The sequence below is a fragment of the Dipodomys ordii genome, unplaced genomic scaffold, assembly GCF_000151885.1.
Source record: "Dipodomys ordii isolate 6190 unplaced genomic scaffold, Dord_2.0 Scaffold136, whole genome shotgun sequence".
In the NCBI taxonomy this organism is placed as follows: domain Eukaryota; kingdom Metazoa; phylum Chordata; class Mammalia; order Rodentia; family Heteromyidae; genus Dipodomys; species Dipodomys ordii.
The window spans coordinates 3,954,472-3,969,612 of NW_012267352.1; the positions used below are offsets into that span (position 1 = coordinate 3,954,472).

General features: G+C 32.1%; 1 protein-coding gene across 3 annotated transcripts in view; it reads left to right on the forward strand.

The window, feature by feature from the left end:
* The window catches only part of Ncam2 (neural cell adhesion molecule 2), a 310,960-nt gene that overhangs the window by 216,498 nt on the left and 79,321 nt on the right, over positions 1-15,141 (forward strand). For all 3 annotated transcript variants that reach the window (XM_013031022.1, XM_013031024.1, XM_013031023.1), the window contains one exon: positions 6,581-6,731. In XM_013031022.1, the coding sequence (XP_012886476.1) occupies positions 6,581-6,731 (151 nt within the window). The remainder of the gene's footprint in view (positions 1-6,580; positions 6,732-15,141) is intronic.

Here is a 15,141-nt window from a genome sequence, read left to right on the forward strand (position 1 = left end):
CAATTTAGGTATCATATTGTCTAACTTGCTTCCAAAAGCAAGGTTGGTTGAAAACTCTTTAATCATTTTTTCCAAGAACATGGTTTTATACCCACATGACAAAACTGGTTTCTTTAAAGTGTTTTAGAGGAATACTATATTGTCTGTCAACTTTAATATTAAATATGTGAAAGTTTCTTCCAAGTGCCTGTGTACATCTTAACACAAAGCAAAATCATTTTATTTGTGACTACATATCCCTTTTCTCATAACTTCAATTTCTTCTTTGTGTTTGGTAAGTGTGAAAATGGAAAATGTGGTGAATGCTTAATTTTTCCATCACATGTAACAGAATATTTCTTCAAATTTAAGTTTTATTTTAACCCAGAACATAAGTCGACAGATTAGAAGAAAGATTTTCTGGGTAAGGAAGTCCTGCCTATGACTTCAATATGCATGTGGGACTGAGAAATGTTTCAGTGACTATCTGTGCCCTTCTCTATGGGCACATAGTCAAATATTTTGTGAACATTGGTAGGATCAGTAGAGATCAAGAACCAACACAGAAATGAACAGCATGATTTAGGCTACCATTTGTCCACCATGTCTTCCCATCCAAGCTCAATGGACTTATCTGTTGTTTAGCTAATCAACTTAACAATCAAGATATTGTACCCTATTATCTCTCATTACTAGTCTCATATCTGAAAACCCAACGAAGGACCATTGGAACTGATTCCTCTAAAATCTAAATATATTAACTCTTGACTATCAGTGGTAGAAATGAGAATTCTTGCCTTGTTCCAAAACTTAAAGAAAAAGTTTTCACTTTTTCACTAATCACATGATTTTGGGTGTAGATTTTATAAATGAATGCTCCTAATATATTGAGGCTAATCTTGTCCCAGTTTTCTAAGAGTTCGAGTTTTTTGTATGTATTCATTAGTAAATTTTATTTTAGTAAGTAAAAAAATGTTATGCCAAGTGATTAAGTCCTCCCCATGAATCTTATAAAACAGTAAACAAAAGTAAGCATTTTCATGCATGTGAATGAAATGTTTCACATTATCACTATGAAGTACTTATTATATTGTCTAAAAGATAGTATTTCCTTTGTGTCATTTATCTACTCTGAAGAAGCAGAATCTATAATTATTTTACTTCTTTTACACTCGTACTAATAGTAAATTAAAGCATCCCCAGTAGAAATTAATCTTACTTTACTGAATGAAAAATGTAGAAGTTATAACTATCTTCAGGTAGCAGTTCTCAATAATGTAAAAACTTATTCCATTTATTTTACATGTTCATAAACTGCCTGGGATATTTTTATTCTTCAATTGAATCTTTTTCATTCTTATGCTAAATTATCAATGAAACTCAAAGTACCATGTTCAGCTCTGTTCCATTTAAAAATACACACTTATAAATTCAAGTCTATAAAATAAAAAATAATTTTCAGTACTAACTAAACTTTGACAGGCATTTTCAGGGATAAGCATATAGATCTATCTGAAAATCACTGGCTTGGATTTGACCATAACTCATCCTTTTTGATACATTAAAATTTGTGACTGAAAAACTGTGGGGAGATTACAGTTCAAAATAATCAATCATATGTTTTACAAATACTGAAATAAAACATACCAAAGCTTCAATTACAATGAATGCTAACTTGACAGAAATATTCATTATTCTAGCTAGAAGAATACCTACTTTTTCATGTAAAAGCTTTAAAAATATGTAGAAGATATAAAGTATCTCTATTTTGCAATTGTTTAATGATGGTTCTGTGTATTCCCTAAAGAGATCTTGTATAGTTGAGTAATTCTATTATTCCATCACAAAGACACACATGCACACACAGACTGTGACATACATGCACATTCTTTAAATATTTATGTAAAAAGTTAGGGTTTTGATATTAAACATAATTTTCCAGAGGATAGTATAAACAGAAATTCATTTCCATAATCTCTATCCTTCTTAGCTTTGACAACACATATTGAAGATTAATGAATGAATAGCAAATTATAATTGTAATGATGAATTACAATGGCAGATTAATTGCTTAACTTGTAAGGCCATCTATTTATAAGTTTTCTACAATTCCTAAAGTTTCCTTACTCAAAAGACCTCTTGGTGACCTCAATAAAAACAAGTTTAAAGATACACTTTTTAAATTCCTGAGTATATCCTGATCAAATTTAGGCATTTTCCATTTATTTTTATTCTTCTACTTTCTAATAAATTATTTTAGAGCTAGGTCAGATATTTCTAACATCCACATTCTATCTAGATTTTCTGCATAACTGACAAAATAGTAAAGATAAATTCCTAGGTTACTGTCTCTAGACTGGAAAAAAAAAGAGTCAATTTCTGACTGTAGAGAAGAATGCTACATATCATATTAGTATCTCTCAGCACCTGTAGATTTTAACACCTGCATATTTTCTTTCTAGAGATAATGGGCTTTTCTGAAGGATTTTTTATTTGAATGGCATTTTTAAGATCGAATCTAATGCATTTTTTCATGCTAGTGCTCTTAGAGCAATAATATAGGTCCCTGCTGGGCAATAGGCAAAATGGATACTTCTCAGATGTAGGTGGTAGAATATAATTAGCTGTGCTGGAAATCTTTCTGATGCATTTGGGCTTGCTGAGAGGTGGGTTTTCAATCATTTATGACTTTCTGAAATCCTTCCCAGCCCACATGTCTTTTAAAAATATTTTAGAAAGAATTTTGGAAATATTTTAAAATGAAAATGTCATTTAAAGTCATTTATTAACTGATCATGGTTTTGATATTTGTTATAAAGAATTTCAGGTTTGGAATACAATTAGCAATTCAAAATTTTACCAATATTGTTTGAGGAAAATGTTATTTAGCTAAGAAAAAAGACTTCAATTGAGATAATAGCAGAATGTAAACTATCTTCATATCAATACTGTATCCTGCATTCATAATTTATTGATATTTACTTTTTATGAAGTAATTATTGCTTGAATGCAGTTTGATACCCCAAATAAAAAGCATACTTGGAAGAAAGCTTATAAGACACAAAATACTTAAACATCAAGGTGAAAGATTAGAGTTTAAGTGGGTGGTGGTATTTATGTTTTTATACCAGGTAAGATGAAATAGTCAAGAAGTTGTTATGATACATTTTCTCAAAAAATAACTGTAAAAACGAAACAAAGGACTTTTTCTTTTTCTGATGACTGTATTCTGTACCTTATATATGGTGTACTCACGTGCACGTCTGTGGGAGGAGGGAGGACACAGAATCAGAGGAAAAATGGTGAAAACGTGCAGCAGTGGACATTGTTGAAAGTCAGCTATGCAACTCATGGGTGAAGATATGAGGGAAGAAATGCAAGAGAATGAGGGAGCAAGATGACAACTATACGAAAAGAAATGTACTCATTACCTGACATGTGTAAAGGTAACCCCTCTGTATATAGCTTGTAAAACAGCAATAAGGTAAATTAAAAAGAAAAAAAAACGTGTTTCAAGAAAGAAAAGAAATTCTTTAGGTATCTGGGAATGCTTTGGCCGGAGAAACATGAACATATATGAATGTCTTTTGAATATATTGGAAGTCTTTCTTGGTCACATTCAATATGGAAACGTAGTTATTATCTGAATTACAGACACCTGTCAGTATTCTTTAAATCAGGAAACTAGAATGTGTGAATAGGTGAAGCAGAAAGAGATTGGTTAAAACAAATACATAAAGGTGAGACTGTTGAAAGGTGTGACAATTTTAAAGATGCTTGAACTGCTTTGTTTGTATGTGTGTGTGTGTTGTTGTTGTTGTTGTTTGTTTTTCGGTCTTGGGGCTCGAACTCTGGGCCTGGGTGCTGTCCCTCAGTTATTCAGCTCGAGGTGAGCGCTCTACCACTTGAGACACAGTGCCACTTCCGGTTTTCTGAGTGTTTTATTTCCGGTTTTCTGAACGTTTCTGAGTCTCACGGCCTTTCCTGCCTGGGCTGGCTTTGAACCGCGATCCTCAGCAATCAGCCTCCAGAGTAGCTAGGATTACAGGCGTGGGCCACTGGTGCCTGCTTTGAACTGCTTTGTTAAATGACTTTTTTTTTTTTACAGTTAAAGATAATAAAAGAATTAAAAAGTCCACAGAGTTTAAAAGAAAAGAAACACAGTTTGCTAGAAATGGAACACCAATGTCATGCAAGATGACAGACTCAAATAACTCAACACTTATTAAAAATACATAAATAAGTACATAAATATCAGAAGTCAAAGATTGAGCCTATGTCATAGCTAAGGGCATGGAAAATGATTAGTTCCATTTATGGAAACCTATGAACAGTGAATTCCATATTCCCTCTGTGTGTGTGTGTGTGTGTGTGTGTGTGTGTGTATCAGGGCAGAGATGAATTTAGACTGCCATAACCACTGGGTATAGTGATTCTTATCTGAATCTCAGCACTCAGGAAGTCAGAGCAGAAGGATTGCAAGATCAAGACTAATCTAGAATAAATGGAAAGACTATCAACAACAATAGCAAAGGTTGTTCATGTTAGTTGGAGTATGTATCCATTTACTTGAAGTGAACTGTGAAGTTCAGAAGGTACAAAGAAGAGTGGATCAAATCAGGAGAAAGAATGACTGAAAATCCTCAATTTAGGTATGGGCGGGTACATCAATGAAGTGTGTATGAACCAAAAGAGAACCACATCCAAGACAAAATTCATGAGTTACTTAAGAGTCTGTATTGTCATCGATGATAGGGAATCAGATATGTAATTGGGAGAAATTACAGCAAATGAGAACATCTTTCTAAAAAAGGGCTTACCAAAGGGAGCACCAGCGGGTCTAACTACAAACATAGCTACAAGGGACTCAGTAAAAATAGGTGCTCAAAAACTTTTAATTATCCATTGTAAGAAATTGTAATTTTGGCAGATAAAATGTATAAATTTAACTTCTGCAAACTGATAAATTCTCTTCTCTCAATTAAAAGAATTGGGAAGCTAGATATTTTACAAACCAAAAACTAAGGACATTTTAAGTTATTTACCTTATTTTACTACTATCTGAGTTAGGTTTGAGTATTGAGGGAAAAAAAATTGGTACAGAAATTCTTACTTATCCTGTTTCCTTAAGACAATTTTTCTCAATAGCATTTAATCTATGAATAATTTGACAAAGATTTGAGATTGTATAATAACCTCATTGATAAATGAAATTAAGACAAAACTGATTTTAGGGGCATAAATTATGTTTAAAAATTATTGAAATATTATTTTTTTTGGGTCCGGTCGTGGGGCCTGAACTCTGGGCCTGGGCGCTGTCCCTCAGCTCTTCAGCTCAAGGCTAGCACTCTACCACTTGAGCCACAGCACCACTTCCGGCTTTTTCCTTTTTTTTGCTTATGTGGTGCTGAGGAATCGAACCCAGGGCCTTGAGCATGCAAAGCAAGCGCTCTACCACTGAGCCACCTTCCCAGCCCTGAAATATTATTTTTATGTGATTAAAAGTAAGTTGATAAAAAGCCATGTTTTCCTGGCACCATTTTCACACATGTATTCAAATTCACCTCAGTCTGATCACATTTATCATATTTATTATAATAAATATTATTTATTATAACCGAATGCAATATTTTAATGTTATGTGTATCGTATATATTACTGAGATAATAAAAACTCAAAATCTTGATAAGAATCAACTCATATAAAATAATTCATCTGTACCTAATAAATTATAAAATGTTACAAGCTCATTATACTTCCTTGTTTTGAGAAATAAAATTGAAAGAATTAATTACTTGCTTATTTGTGACTACTTCAAAGGATTTTGGAAATTAAGAAACAATTCTAGGTATGCCAACCTAGTTGTAAATACTAATTGCTATTAAAAAAAATCTATAGACTATTGAATTATAAACAATATGAATCAGACTCACAAACCACCATGTTGAATTAAAAACCCTTTTTACAGTTACTTATAGTATGTAAATAAATAGATAAAATTTTTATATCCATAAAATGTATTTCTGGAAAACCAGATTAATCATTTCCATAGTGTTACACTGACTTCCCAAGAATAACTTAGGGATGACTGTGTTTTCATAGCTACCTGTGATGCACATGGAGCAAAGTTTACAGATAAACACTACTATTTTACTTATAGAAAAACTAAAGTGTCTTCCTAAGGACACTGTAATTTTTAAACGACAGAATGGGCAGCCAAAATACTAAATAAATATACATATCATGTGTAAGTTTTAGATAGAACTGAAGAAGAAGCAATTCTGTTGCTTTATATGCTCTCAAGGAATAATTGTAATCCAACAAAAGTTACTCTAAGAAGATTGAACATGCAGGCTTTTTAATAAGCAAACATTATGCTAAATGAAAGCAATTGGTTAATAAACTACGTGTCCAAGTATTTATTACATGTCAGTACTTCTACAAGCAGATGAGCAAATAGAATGTATAAGGTAAAAACAGTAAATCGAAACTTCAGAAATATTACTGTTGTAAATTAAGAAAAATGTAGGCATGAGTGTGTTCTTTACACAAGCAAGCTTACAATCTTTCTCTCACTCTTTTTCTGAATTGATATTAACAGAGCCCAGATGGACGCATGGAAGTCAAAGGGCGCCACGGAAGTTCAGCACTACATATTAAAGATGTGAGGTTGTCAGATTCGGGGCGTTATGACTGCGAGGCTGCGAGTAGAATTGGAGGACACCAAAAGAGCATGTACCTTGATATCGAATGTAAGTAACTTTCAGCTTGAACGTTTGTTAAAATAGCTTTGTCGGCTTTGGAAAAGAGAAGTTCCTATAAGGAAGTAAAAATGCATATGAAGTTAATTTATCAGTACAGCTTCAGGATTGAACATCAGTTATTAGAGACATCTAGTGGTTGCTAAGGCACAGTTCACAGGGCTATTTAATGATGCATTCTGAGAATTGGAGCCGTCTTCTTTTTGCAATATTTAACCAAAAACATAGAACCAAATGAGCCACTTCAGTTTTTAATAATCATTTGTTCAAATTTCCTTTGTACATCTATCTACATGTGTGCTTTTTAAATGAGAATTCTCTTCCCCAGAAATGTGCTGTTTTCATTTCTTACTAAATTTTTCTATTGAATTATTTTATGCCCATATAAAATATGAAACATTTGTAAATACAGTGAAACACATTTGAGCTTATAGCTCATTAAAAGTGAATAATTTTTCCTCTGTAATATGGGATCCTCACTATAAGAATTGTTGAAAGTATAGCTTTAACTTTCACAATTTTGTGATATTGCTAATAAAGAATACAAATGTAAACTATGATTTTTAATTTATTTTAGATACGTGGAATTTTTAAATTTTATTTTAAAGATAGTATACAGAGTGGTTAAACTTACATAAGTTAGGTCATGTTTTAAAATTCCATTATTTGGGATTTTATGTATTTTTATTTAATTTATTTTTATTTATTGGTATTTCTAAATGATGGAATTTTAAAATATTTTTCTCATACATTATTTAAAAGGTAGATCTTCAATACCATTCTCAGTGAATATCTATGAATCATGAATTCTGAGGTTCCCTTATCCTTGAAAGTACAGGGATGCTTTAGTAGAAATGTTTGAGTTGAGAAATATTGTTATTGGAGCATTTTGTCTACATTAATATTGATTGAAAGCAATAATAACTGTGAAATGAAATGTATTTTTCATTCAGAACACCCTTATAAAAACATTCTGACAAGGACTTTTCTAAGTAAGCTGTATTGCTTTATATTTTATAGATTTAGAAAATTAATTGTAGGTCGCTCCCAAGAAGGTCATCTATATTAACATCACAAATGTCTTAGTAAGCAAACAGACTCAATGTTTTGATATTACTGAGAATATAGAAAGAAGTGACACAAAATAATGTGAATTGCCTTAGCAAAATTTTATTACCTACTTATCTATCCTGAAACTTTTCCTTCATTGTAAGTACATTTCATTTTTCAAGTCAACAAAATTGAAATTAACTTAAAAAACACTCATCATACATTCAAAATAGTTTTTATTTTTTAGTTTGAAATTGTATATAGGCCAGATTTACTTTTTTTAATGTATATTCTTTCTTGTTTTTGATGGAGTTCAGTTTTGACTGCATAAGCTAGTAAAATCTATGTGTGCCCAGATTATTTTATTTTTTAAACTAATGTCCATGAGAATCATTCATGTTCTTACACATGACAGCATTTCTCCCTTTTTGAGGGTTCACTTGTATTTCCTTCTGTCCACCCAGTATGTCTTGCATTCCGTTGTCAGAAGACAGTTAATTGAATACCACACTTTTGTTGTTGTGAATTTTTCTACAGTAGACATGGAAATGCAGTTATCTCTAGGATATTTCCTTTGGGCACACACTCAGAAGAAGGATTAGTTGACTGTATGTTATTTCTCTTTTCAATTTGTTGGAAAGCTGTCTTGTTTTCCATAGTGGCTTCATTAAGTTATACACTTGGAAACAATATACTGTCTATAAATTCCCTTTCCCCTGCTTCCTCTCCAATACTCATATTTCACCTCCTTGATAAGTGTTTGAACCAGTAGGAACTGATACATCATTATGAGTTCAATTGAAATGTTCTTAAGTTCTAACACTGCCAGACATTTTCCATGACCTGCTGATAAGTGTGTGTTTTCTTAGAGGACATGTCTAGGCAAGTTGTATGCCTATTTTCAAAGTTCTTGCATGTTTCATTTCTATTCAGTTAAGCTGATAATATACTTTGGATATTAAGTTCTTACCAAATTAAATGGTTTACAAATGTTCTTTTCCATTATGTGAATTGTTTCTGCTGAGCTATTTCAATCAATGTACATTGAAGAAAACATACAATAACTTACTATATTTGTTCCTTTTATTGTATGCATATAGTAAACTTCAGTATTTGAGATTAAAATTCTATTTCAAATTTATATTTTTATATAATATGGCCATATACATTCTTTTATCTATACTTATTTTCTCCTTTGGCTTCTTAAATATGAAGAGCAAAACTATTTAAATTTCCCAAGTCTCATTTTACCAAATATGTCAAATTGAAATTATATGTATAATGCCTTTTGTGTTCTAGTTAAGAAATCATCACCTAATTTAAATTTTTTAAAGTTTTATGGCTATGCTTTCTTTTTAGACTTCTGCAAACCTAGGTTTTATGAAAGTTCTGTGAGACATTTTGAGTTTTGTTTTTTAAACCATTGTCCATTAGTTTCCATGCATATGTATACTTAAAAATTCACCACTTGTTGGAAATACTTTTATTTCTCTATAGTGGGTATTTTGAAATGACTAATCTTTTCATAGTAATAATTTACAATTGTGTTAACTTCTGGATCATTTTCTTGTTTTCTATTTTGAAAATTTATTTATACTTTCAATACTTTCTTTCTTTTTTGTATTTTTGATTGATCTTATTTTGTCTCAAATACTTATTGTGCTAGATAATTATTTTAAGTAAGTCATGTTTTCTTAAATAACTAAATTTTTCTATTAGGCAGTGCTTTAATTTCATTCTCTAAATTGTAATGCATTGTATTTTCTTTGTTGTAAAGGTACTGTTACTTTCCTTATCTGCTCATATTTTTTAATGTCAAACGTGTTACATTAGCATTTGTTGGCAATTTCATCTTATATGATTGTGTTATTTGTACATTTTTTAAAACTTAAGATTAAAATTTTCATATTGATTACAATATAGTATAACTTGCTCTGCATCATTCTTGAAAGTTATTTTCAACATTTATTATAATTTTTTGGTCTTGGGTTAAATAATAAAATCAAACAGAAAATCATGATTACATTTTTCCAATGTGGAACATGAAATTCTTTTGTTATTGAAAATAATCTTTAAGTCATTGTACTAAGGAGTTGACATTTAACAAAATGGCTTATGAATATAATATATCTTGCTCAATGTCCTTTCAACATTCATGCCTTTCAATGTTTGCACTCATCCTTCCATTACTTATATCATTCCTTCACTCTTCTTAAATTTAATGAATTCCTGATTGTAGTCTCCCCTCTTCTCTTCTTTTTGTGTCTTCCTTTACCCTTAACCCCACAGCACTCCTTTCAAGTGCCCCTTCCTGCTGTTTATTTTATTGAGATTTGACTTTGCCTTTTAACTGAAATAAGGTAGATTCAATGGAACATGGTGCTTACATCTATATAATAAATGTTTCTTATATATTTATATGAGTATTAGAAACTTTCAGGTTTATCTTGGCATTAAATTATTATGCAACAGACAAAAGCTATTGGTGCTTTTAATTGAATCTAATATGTATTAAATTTAGTTTGTGTACCAAAAGATTATAGCAATGATTCATATGTAGCACAAGAATATTACAGTGATCAGCTCACCATTACTCCACAAGTAAAGACATGAAAAGTGGAAGTAAATACTTAACTATTAGACATGATTGACATGCTTTGATTATACATGCTGTCTTTAAATCTAGAACAGAAACAATGAGAATTAACAGTCATTATCCATGTTCACAAGAAAACATAGCATAGAAGTCTTTGCCTCCTGAGCCAGGCATCTGCAGCATAACAATTCTAAGAACAAATGGGGAGAATCACATTATTTTTGATTTTTTAAGAGCCACTGTAGCCTTATTAGTAGTAAACTCAATGTTAAAATATTGAACCTTTAAAAATATTTTTGTTCAAACCTCTTTTGTATTTCAGCTTAAGCAGATTCCTTGACATTCTGCCAGTTCACTTTAGTTTCAGAGGTATTACCTAAGAAGCAGTTGAACTAAAGTTCCAATTAGGAAAACAAAGGAGATAACAGCCATTTGATATGAGATTGCATGCAATAATCACCGATTACATACTATGTTTGATTACAATTATAATGTTATTAAGTTTTCCGAGTAGGTAGTCATTACACATTAAATATTAATTAGACTTAATTATTTTATGTGACAAATTTAATGTAAAAATTACATGGTAACAGTGATTGCAAAGAAACATTGAATTTTTTTCACTTTCATCTTTCACTAATTGAGTTTGCAGCACATTATTTTTTAAATTCATTTTACATATAATAGTAATATCCAAATGCAACCTTTCCTGTAGCATAGAGGATGACCTTTACAATATCAAATATATTCCAAGACTGCCTATAGGAAATATGATAACCCAGATTTATGCTACTTTCCTATATTCCATTGTGACAGAGATAATAGACATATACTTTATTGAATAAGTCTTTCCTCAACTGTTACATTCTATCAATAGAACAGTTAGGCATCCTCCGATTCATCTTCTGAATGAGTAAGGTAAGAGATAAGCCAGAATGTAACACGTCCAGAAAGCTACTTCAGCAATAATCTATTTAAAATATGAAAAATTTCCTTGGCTATAGCAGATATTTTATATCTCCACGTAAAATCTGGTCTTATAACCCTGACTTCAACACTCATCCAGATACATTTAAGCTATTGAAACTTCAAAGATAAGGGCTCATTTGCAGACATAAATTGGAGCTACTTCTTGCAACTATTTAGGTTTTACATCTAGCAGGCTACTTTCAAGAACAGAAATGGAGAAAATGCAAAATATAGCTCTTAATCCAGAAGGGATAAAGAGGAGAACATTAAGGAAGAAAATGAGGAAAAATCATTTAGTGCTCAGCCATATTTTTAATCCAAACTTTATACATACTTGCAGAGAAAAATGTGAACTATCACATTTTTCATGTGTAAGGATTCCATCAATTATCCTTTTATGACAAACTTGCCATTTTCTGATAGATATTAGTTAATATAGATTAAATTATCTTACTAAAGTATACTTTAGATAAGATGGGGATGAAAACTTTTTAGGAAGTTAAGGACATCGGAAACTTTGTAAATGAAGACCCAAACTTCAAACAGTCTGGTATTTCATATAATTGTTACATTTATCTCAGCTGCTTAGTAACTTATTTACACCTAACAGGCCATACAATGGAATCCTTGCATATACATTAGAATTTTATTCTTTGTGAACTTTAAGCAACAACATTGCCTACTCCATTCTATCAAAAATTTAACCATGAAAATGACATTATTTTATACTTACAGTTCTCAGTCTAGTATAATGATATTGCAGTGTGAAAATGACATTATTTTATACTTACAGTTCTCAGTCTAGTATAATGATATTGCAGTGTGGACACCAGTTCTCAGAAGGAAAGTGTTAGACAGTAAAACAGCATTGCAGTTTTTAGTAAAATACAATTGGCTGAGTGGATTAAATGACAAACATTCCTTGTTACATATCCAGAAGCTGCATGTGTGAGACCATAATGAATGCCAGCATGCTGGATTCTTGTTAGGTGATCTGGCTCAGTACACACTAGGTCTTTCCTTAATGTATCTATGTCTCTTTGTATTTTTGCAAAGGCATTCCCTTTATCACTTGGTTTTTATTTCACTTATTTCCCAATCCATGTGCTATCAAAATTAGAAATGGGTTTTCAACATTGATATGATATTAACATACAGTACATAACACTGTGCATTCTGGGAATTGGGCAAAGATACCTCACAGAACTACTGAAGAATGTCACAGGGTGAGATCACACACTGAAATTACACACTGAGACATCACTGAGCTCACTGCCCTCTTATCATTTCTGAGAGATATAAAATTATGTTAAAGTCTAGAAAATATCAATATATGGTTTATTATAGTTAAAATTGCCTTGCTCCTCTTCCCTCTCTTCCTTGGGATGTGGTGTGAGTAGTTTTACTTTGCTGAAGTTATTTGTAGCTTATCTGAAACTTAGGCCTGTGTAAAAGCTCAGTGTACATTGGTTTAAATAATGCATCAATTAATGTGACCTATGGATTCTAATCTGATCCTTAGGAAAAGACATATATGCACAGTTGGTTCATATCTTATGGACAGCACTGAAAAAAATCTTATAATCTAAAAGTCAACATTTTATAAGATTAAAACATCAAAAGGAAGTTTGGAGCAGAGGAACAATACACCCATAAGTTTTCTGAGATCACAAGCTGAAGTGTAACCATAGAGAAAAGGGTAAACTGGTACAATCTGCTGGAATAGTATCAACAATAATGGGGGTAAAAACAAATGAATATCTTAACACAGTTGTAATTCGTTTGAATAACTTCAGTATCCATCTTCACAAATAGGGACAACATCTTTTCTAAGAATAACCTAGCCAAAATACAGTAATTACAAGTAATTATACTAAAACCAGAAATTGAATTTTTTTTTATTGTGAAAATACTGTACAGAGGGTTTACAATTACATGGGCAAGATAATGAGTACATTTCTTATCAAGCATTGTAGCTTCCTCCTTTGTTTCCCCTTCCCATCTCATCCTCCCCACTGCCCCCCACCCAAACTACCCAAACCACCTCCCCCCACACCTAAGTTGTAAAGTTCGTTTTCGACATACGACTTGTACATCTCATTGTTGCAATGGGTCCACCTGTATCCCTAGTTAAACGATTTGTTTTTTCTCTTCCACTCCACAAATTATAACAACATCAAATACAGTGAAAGCAGGGGTTATACAGTGGGGAAGGGACATACAAAGCAACAAAGAAATAATGTTATAAATGGCAAAGATCTCACATTCTTTTGTATATTTTTGTCAGTTTGTCAACCGTGTCCTTTGCCATGCATGGAGAAGCTTTTTTAAGTTTCATTCAATCCCGTTAGTCTGTTCCTTACTTGATTTGTTGTGTTTTAGGATTTTTGGTCAGAAGGTCCCTGCATGTGTTGAGGGATTCTAATGTTTCTTCTTCTTTTTTTCTGTAATTGTTTTATGGTTCCAGGTCTTACATAGAGGATTTTGGTACATTTTGAATTGATACTACAGTAGTACAAAAAATCCAGCCTCATTTTTCTGCATGTTGACATCCAAATTTCTCCATAACATTTGTTGAAAAGGCTGTAGTTTGTAGGTTTATTTCTGGGTCTCATTAATATTGTTTCTTGGGCTAATAGTCTCTGCTTCCCTCGCCCAAATTGGCATTCAAATGGAGATCCTTCTGTCTCTGCCTCTTGAGTAGCTGGGATTAGAAGTATGGATCACAAGACTGACCAAAATTCTTCATCAGAGGTTTTCAACTCTCATAAAATTTGGAAATATTTTTAAAGATTTCATAAACATCTTTCTATCTTTATTTTATGTTTTGTGATATTTCATTATCATACAATAATTAATTTTGTCCCAATTAATTACTCTCAATTCATCAGTGCTAAAAGCATTGTTGTATGTATTTTTTACACTAACCATAGAATACCTGTCATTGATTATTACTTTTTAATGCATTTATTTAATACATACTATATATAAATATAATATATATAATTTCATACAGTAATATATTAAGATAAAACTTCATCTGAATATGTGAACTTTTATTTTATTTACTTAATTTTATTTTTTGTTGGTCCCTGTGCTCTTCAGCTCAAGGCAAGAGCTCTACCACTTGAGCCACAGTGCTACTTCCGGTTTTCTAGTGGTTTATTGGAGATAAAGAGTCTCATGGACTTTCCTGCCCCTGCTGGCTTTGAAACGTGATCCTCAGCTCTCAGCCTCCCGAGTAGCTAGGAATACAGGCGTGACCACCGGCGCCCAGCGTGTGAACTTTTATTTTAAAACAATTTCTACAGAAGGTAGAAATTTTTATCTTGGTAAAACATAGTAAGTAGGGGAATATTGCTGTGTGAAGAGTTGTTCCTTCTTTGATAACTAGAAATTTTTATGTAAGACACAGCCTTTCTCATGAGAAGTTTTATGAATGAGTCTTTATTTTTTTTTAATTTTATTTTATTTTATTTGTGAACATACTGTACAGAGGGGTTACAATTGCATGGGCAGGATAATGCGTACATTTCTTACCAAGCATTGCAGCCTCCTCCTTTGTTTACCCTTCCCATCCCTTCCCAGCCTCCCCCCTCCCCCCATCCCAATCCTTCTCCTACCCCCCCCCCCGACGTTGTAAAGCTCGTTTTGGACATGACCACTTGTACTTCTCATTGTTGCATCAGATCCACCTGTATCCTTAAACAACTGGTTTTTCCCCATCTCCTCCACAAGTTATACTGACATCGAATATAGTGAAAGCAGGGGTTATACTGTGGGGGA